Source organism: Aethalodelphis obliquidens, unplaced genomic scaffold (genome assembly GCF_003676395.1).
Source record: "Aethalodelphis obliquidens isolate GAN/ISIS:26980383/991018 unplaced genomic scaffold, ASM367639v1 scaffold17, whole genome shotgun sequence".
Taxonomy (NCBI): Eukaryota; Metazoa; Chordata; class Mammalia; order Artiodactyla; family Delphinidae; genus Aethalodelphis; species Aethalodelphis obliquidens.
The window spans coordinates 269284-276486 of NW_020837961.1; the positions used below are offsets into that span (position 1 = coordinate 269284).

A 7203-nucleotide genomic window follows, 5' to 3' on the forward strand; every position below is an offset into this window, starting at 1 on the left:
CCCCTCCACGTGGTACCCATGTTCTCTTCGTGAAGCACAGGCCAGATCCGTCCCCCGGCCTTACAAGCCAGAACATTAAACGTGCAACCACGGACTCACGTGTTCCCTCTGCCCAGCGTCCCGCCAGACCCTACCACCAAGGTTTCTTCCACTCCCTCCTTATTTCATGGATCTCCTGCAACCCGGCCTCGTTTTTATGCATCACGCTCGCCAAACCGATTCCTGAATGGAGGATGCGTGCTTTGCGTTTCTCTCCCGGGTCATCCCCTGCTTTCCTCCTTCGCACATCAGACCTTAAGTCAGAGGCCGCGTCTTCACAGACACATTCCTCACCCGCCCTGGACACACCCTCAGGTGCTCATCTCAGCTCATCCTGTGTTTCTTAAGATCAGGACAAGTGGAGATTCTATGAGACGTTATACAAATATGAAAGGTAATTATTTCTTTGCAGAGCTTTATTGATAGTACACTGAATTCAGGGATGGCGTTTCCCAATACAATAATATTAGGAAGTGTTAACTTCCTTCATATATTTATGAAGCACATGTAACTTTAGGACACAGACTGCATACGCACAACCAAAACTATCCATTTCCTTCAAACTTCCACTTCCAGATTCTGATCAGTAATTTAGAATGTAATGGCAATTAGACATTCCTTTCTTTTAAATGTCATGAGGAGTTTCCTTCTAGGGGACAGTTTCCCGCATTTTTGTTTGTTTTTACTGAAGTGCAGAGAACGCAGACACTAGGTTCAATATCGTTTGAGTTTGGGGTCAGTGGATTAAAGGGAGGTTTGCGTGCAGTGATGCAGGATCATTAAAGACAAAACTGGCAGGTGCCCCGTGCGGGCGGGAAAGTTGACCAGTGGCACAGAAGCAGGACTTGAAGTCCACCAGGGAACGAGGAGAACAAGGGATTATGGGACGATGACCAAATTAGGAGAGTTGGTGCAGCTGCTTGCAGGAAACCGCGTCCGGTCAGGAGGGTAAAGAAAACCTCCCTCCACATGTGCGCGTCTGCCCTGGGACTGTGGCTACTATTCTTGGATCTTACGCAAGCTTTCTTCTAAATGGTTTTATTTTTCCAACCTGTTTTTCTTACAGATTTGGATCTTTTTAAAAAGATGATTTAATGAACAAAACATCTGTAAGTCTCTTTACAAAGCATGGGATTTGTAGGCAGAAGACATGTCCTACAGCACAGGGCTTACCAGATGTGCGATCTGGAGCGAGGCTCTTCATACATTCAAGCGATTGGCTTAAAGCCACTTCTGAATGCTCCAGATAGAAGAAGAAAACCAGAGGAAAATAGATTCCACCCGTTCCCTTTTACAACTTGCCTTCAATCCACTCAATACTATGTTTTTGAGATTTTTTTCTTGATGAAATATAAATCCAGTTCATAAAAATCTGGTTCATTTATTTACAGTATTCCTAACGCAGTGGTGTGCTGGTAAACCAGCCTGCGGAGTGAAGTGGATACTCCCTGACTTCTAGCTTTTACCAGTTTTTAAGGTGTAAATACTATCACCGTGGCAGGTTTCAGGCTACCGATGGTTTAACTGGCTTGCAGAATTCCAGAGTGTTTAACAGCTGTTTCTCACAAGCTGGTACGAGATAAATCTAGCATGTCCCCATATGTGCATGTGACATAATATGTATTCTAGAGTATAAATAAGCCGGTCTGTCTTCTATCCATGGGTAATTAGAGGATTGCCAGTTTTTCATTATTACACAACGTGATTTGATAAATATTCTTAAACATATGTGTCTAGATAATATACCTACGAATGGTATTCCCAGATCGTGGGCTATACCCAGTTTCGGCTTTACTAAGCGTCAGTTAGCTGTCCAGATTGGTTTCACCAATCTATTGGTATATATTGGTAATATGTACCAATAGAATCCACGGTGTCTGAAGGTTTCTGTTTCCCAGTGACTGATATTATCAGACTGATTGTTGCCAATATGACGGGTGTTATGTGATATCTAATTGATGCTTAATTAATCTTGTTCAATTTATTTAATCTTCACAGCTGTCTTAAGAGACATGTATTATTTTAATCCCCATTTGAAAGGCTAGAAATCTGACATCTTTGCTGTTATTCAAACCTACATCTACCAGACTTTGAAGCTTATACTTTCAATTGTGTGGAATTCTGTAATTTTTCATTATATATTACCAAATACTATGCCTTAAAAATAATAGGTACTCAAAATATTTACAAATCCATGACTAAAACTTCATTTCATTAGTCTTATAATTTTGCAGGCTACATATTTATTGGTGCACTGATAAAAATTAGCTGATTGAACACTCCCATGTATTCTGCTCGAGGTCTGTGATCCTCGAGACCTGCACCTCTGTACAGCGGTTTCCTCAGCACACAGAGGGGCGTCAGCGTCCCCAAGTCTCGTGCAGCATCGTCACTCTTTTCACTGCAGACTGGGGAGTGGAAGGGGAGATACGAGGAGAGATTTTCCGCAGAAGCTGGTTTACAGCCAGTTTCCATCCACGGCCTGAATAATAGATCAGAGAGATGCTTATTAAGTTTGCATTTGACAGAAAGCTAGGGAAGCAAGTGGGAAGAGGAGACAGTAACTTAATCAAAATGATTAGAGTTTCAAATGAGTTTATCATCATGGACAAATGCAGCAAATAATAAGAGCCTGTAGGACATCTGAATTTAAGGTGAAATTTAATTCTTAAGAATTTAAGAAGAAAATATATTGCAAATATCAGATAGTAAGTAGAGTGTCGATATATACAACTAAATCTCACTTAAGTCCTACTAACCTGGAATTCATAAAAATTCTATTGCGAGATCCCAAAGTTACTCTCACATTTTATATGTAGATATATATCTTATATAGAATTTTCTTTCACAAGGTCTTGCCCAAGCTTACTTCTCAGTAACATTTAGAAAAGGAATGAATTGACAATGTCTTATCTCTTTCAACTCCTCCAGTTCTGTAACATTATTTTCATGTATTATTAGACTTTTGGCATTGTTTGGGTTTTTTTTCCTCACTGCTGTGAATTGCACTGTCCTATAGATTATAGATGATACCTTTACAAGACTATTTGATAGTTATCTTTCCTAATATGAGTGAACTACAGTATTTGGTAGGGCTTTCTGTTACTGTGCATTGACTCCTTGCCGTTCTTCTGTGAAGATGCTTATAAACATCATTAGGATTTTTCCTGTCAGTGACACTGAAGATGGCTGGTTTATTAATATTCTCAAGAATGTTCCTTTAGTTATGTCACCTTTTCTTGACTAGACAGTTACGTCAGTCTTAAGTTTTATGATTAATATTTGTGTTTCAATATTTCCAGATTACTCAAAGACTGTCCTGGTTTTGTGTTTACACCTCGATCAAGGGAGGAACTCCCACCAAACTTTCCTAGTGACATTCCTGGAATCTGTCATTTTCTGGAAGCTTATCAACAAGGAACAACTTCAAAGCCATGGTTCCAGAAGAAAGATGTTGAGGAAGCCAATGCCAATTTTTTAGGCAAAGCATCAGGAATAGATTAGCCAAATACACACCCAATTGTTAGTCTCTGGGTTTGAGTCCTTGGAGCGTGTGTGGACCTTCTGAGAGCACACTGGGATGGCAGTGAGCTCAGGAGCGGTGGTAACATTTTGGGAGCTAAGTCACCACCTGCTTTTCCTTCCACTTAACATGACAAAAATGTATTCACCTCAATGTTCAACTCTTCAGTGAAAAAGAAAGAGAGAGGAGAGAGAAAGAAAGAAGGAAAGAAGGAAGCCTCAAAAAGTGACTTTGGGGGAGTATTTCTGATATATAAGAATAGCTTATAACCTATACTCAGAACTGAGCGCCTTGTTCGTATATCGGGCGATTGTAGTGACCTGTACAGCCTGGTGGAGTCGCCTGCCTTCTGCCCTGGCCAAACACCCTGGTTATCAAAGCGCTTCTCATAGTGTTGGTTGCCTTAAAAACGCTTTTTGAATAGAAACCATAGTCTGATACCCTAAGCTCCTTGAACCTTTCAAGTCTGCATTTTGTTACATTTCCTCATTTAACTGTTAGCATACATAACAAAACAGATTGAGGCTTCTTCTGTTGCACTTTTTTCTTTTTTTTAGAGAAAATAAGCCATTATGGGTTAGATGCAATATGAATCTAAAGTAGTTCTTCTGTAAATATCAAAGATGATTTTATAAAAATATTCTCCACAACGTAATGTGTCGTAACAATAAATATTTCCTTTTTTGACATTTTAAAAAGTCTATATATGGGAAAGGCCATTTTAATTCATAAGAGCAATTTCATTTCTATTAATTCATTTTTGTGTCATAACCTTCAGGATAAAAGAGGGTTACAGCCTACATTAAAATGCAATAATATTATTCTAATTTACTTTACCCAGAAGCAATATGGAGTAAAGGCAGCATTCAGGGAATGAATCATAACGTACAGCAGTAATTTGGACCTATTTCAGCAGACACCCTCCATTGCCAGGCTGAGCCGTATTAAAGTTCCATCAGGAAAATCTGAAGTTCAGAAGTGGGAAATAAGACTTGTTCTTTTTGCTGATAGCTTACTTTTTAAGTGTTTGTGTTCAACACTCTGGTGTGTATATATGTCCTTGGAACCATCAGGACTCTTTGTCTTACGTACACATCTGTGAATTTTTTATTCTAGTGAAATTAATTCAATGATCTTTTTAAAGAGGATGTTAATATGGATGAAGAAAATTATGCTGTGATTTCATTGTAGAAATTTCAAAACATTTTTCTGGAAAGTGAACTTTTAATAATGTTAGTCTAAGATCTCTGGTGAACTAAGTAACGTGCAGAGTTTGGTTGGAGATAAGGATCTGATTTTAAAAAGAACGCAACTTCGAAGCAAGAGAAAGCTGAACATTACAGTGTTTAAATCAGTATTAGCAGAGCTGTAGATACACTGAACTCTTATTTGGGGATCTGAGGGGTAAGTCAGCTGGAATTTTTAACCGTTCTCTCCACTAGCCCCCAGGCCAGTCCATGGTGACCTCGGGAATAAAGGCCATTACTGGCTGGCCTCTAGCATCCCTGGCGTATTACTATACATATCACAATAATTATTATTTACTCAGTGATGCTCCAGTGTCTCGAGGTACTGAACAGGGCTCATTAAATACCAATCCTATTATCGGAGAGTATCACAGGCCTCGGGAAAACATAGTCTCACAATTATATGAAGTTAATAAAAGTATTGAAAAGGAAAGTAAAGACTTAAATACATTTTTCTTTCTGGAAATGAGCCCTTATTACAGGGAAAATATTAGGAATTAAGGGAAATTGAAAAGCATAAAATAATGTGTCTTATTTATCACCTATTTAAGCAGACCCAAATTTGCTAATAATTTATGTTCCAAAAGTTGTAAATTAATTAGAATTCAAAAAATATTTTCTCTGTGTGTGTGTGTAAACACACACACACACACACAGAACCAATGGAGGAAAATGTGAACAATCTGGGCAAAAGCTCCATGGGAATTCCTCGTACTATTCCTGCAACCTTTCCATAAGTTTGATATTTTATCCAAATAAAAAGTTACCAAAAATGTATTTTCTCGAAAACATTAAGTCATCTGTGATAGATTCCCCAGACCAGCCTGCAAAGGCTCGTTAACTATGGGATACCTCAGAGCCCTTCAGCAAGACGGACATACAACATCTCCATGATGGAATGCACTCAAAATCTGCAACTTGGATGCTGAAAACTTTAAGGAATCCCTTTTCCATCTCTGTCTGATCCACTTTGGAGGGTGGAGGTGAGGGAGACGTATTCATGGCCAGACCACTGAGGGTAGGCAGGGACGGAGCCCGAGGGTATGTTCGCAAGGAAAGTGAGGGACCCGGACGGGGGCCTGAGGCTGGCGTGGGGTTGAGGATGCAGAAAAGGATGGACACAGGGGGTCTCTGACAGCGTTGGGAGCCAAGGGTTCCGAATCTTACTGCCAAGTGAACTGTCCTAAAATGTATATAATGTGGGTCCCAAGCCACCGGTTCCTCCTAAGAACGCCAGGAGCTGCTCTTCAGGTTCTGTTGTTTCCGTGACTTCTTGGGTGGGAAGGGCTGTTGCTGCGTTCTACTGGCCTGTCCTCCAAATCCCTCCTCCCTGACGTTGCCAGTCCCTCCGGGGCAGCTATGGTGAGGCACAGAGCAGGCTGCTTGGCCGGGCCGGTGGGCTAGCAAGGAGGAGTGACGTGGGGAGTGGCTGGGGGCAGACTCGCCCTCGCCCGGCGAGCGCCACCTGCGAAGCCCCAGCGATGCCTAAGGCTGCGTGCGGCTGGAAAGCCACGCCCAATGAGCCGCTGGATGCCTGTGGCTGTAAATGGTGGGCTTTACCTGGATAGTCGTCATTCCTCAGTGGAAGGGACTCTACAGGACACGGCCCTTCCCCGAACCACAGAACATAAAGAACTGTCGTGCCTGCTGGTGGGCTTGGGTGCGTTTCCCCGTGGAGCCGGCTGCGTGGGAACAAGTGAAGTGAAGGCCGGTTTGCAGGGTGAAGGATGCGGTGTGACACACGTGACACACGGGCGCGGGGAGGGCGGTCCGGAGGGGCTTGGGCCAGAGGGTTTGCAAATCCTGTAATGGAGGACGTAACACGTCCTGCAAAACCAATCCTCAGGTTGCTGCAGAGACGATAGGAAAGTGCGATCCCCTTGTCCAAACAGAGGCTAAAAGCAGGGACAGCTTGCTTTACTCAGCAGAGAACACCCAGAGGTAAATGTAAACCAGAGTTTACAGTGTTGCGACCTACATTCTCTGCTGGAATTCTTCCTCAAATCCTGGGAAATCTGTGTTCTCTTGTGAGGAGGGGAAGAATAATCGTCCCACTGTGAGAGGCGAGAACTTCTGGAAGGGATTAGCCCTCTGCAGTCCTGGCTGCCTTTAGTTTCCTTTTGCTCTTTGCCTGTTCGCTTCCAGGCTGCCGAAGTGCGGCTCCCTTTAATGCTTCTTTTATGGTGTTGGTGACGTGTACTCACTTGGTGTTCGTACTTTAAGCCGCCTGCAACATTTTACACTTTATTGCCACCTATATTTCTCCTGAAGCAGCCTTGCCCTTGACCTGTCACACCTGCATCTGTTTTGACCAACTCACACACACGCAATCCACACACTTTTACCTCTAAAACTGTTCTTCCTGTATTCGGTGCCTGCAAAACCAAGATGGCA

The 7203-nt window shown here is 42.2% G+C and overlaps 1 protein-coding gene across 2 annotated transcripts in view; it reads left to right on the forward strand.

Annotated features, from left to right (window-relative positions):
• Nucleotides 1-4217, forward strand: part of GUCY1A1 (guanylate cyclase 1 soluble subunit alpha 1) — a 57687-nt gene extending 53470 nt beyond the window's left edge. For both annotated transcript variants that reach the window (XM_027116796.1, XM_027116795.1), the window contains one exon: nt 3342-4217. In XM_027116796.1, the coding sequence (XP_026972597.1) occupies nt 3342-3543 (202 nt within the window). In that variant the 3' untranslated portion in view covers nt 3544-4217. The remainder of the gene's footprint in view (nt 1-3341) is intronic.
• The last annotated feature ends 2986 nt before the right edge of the window (nt 4218-7203 follow it).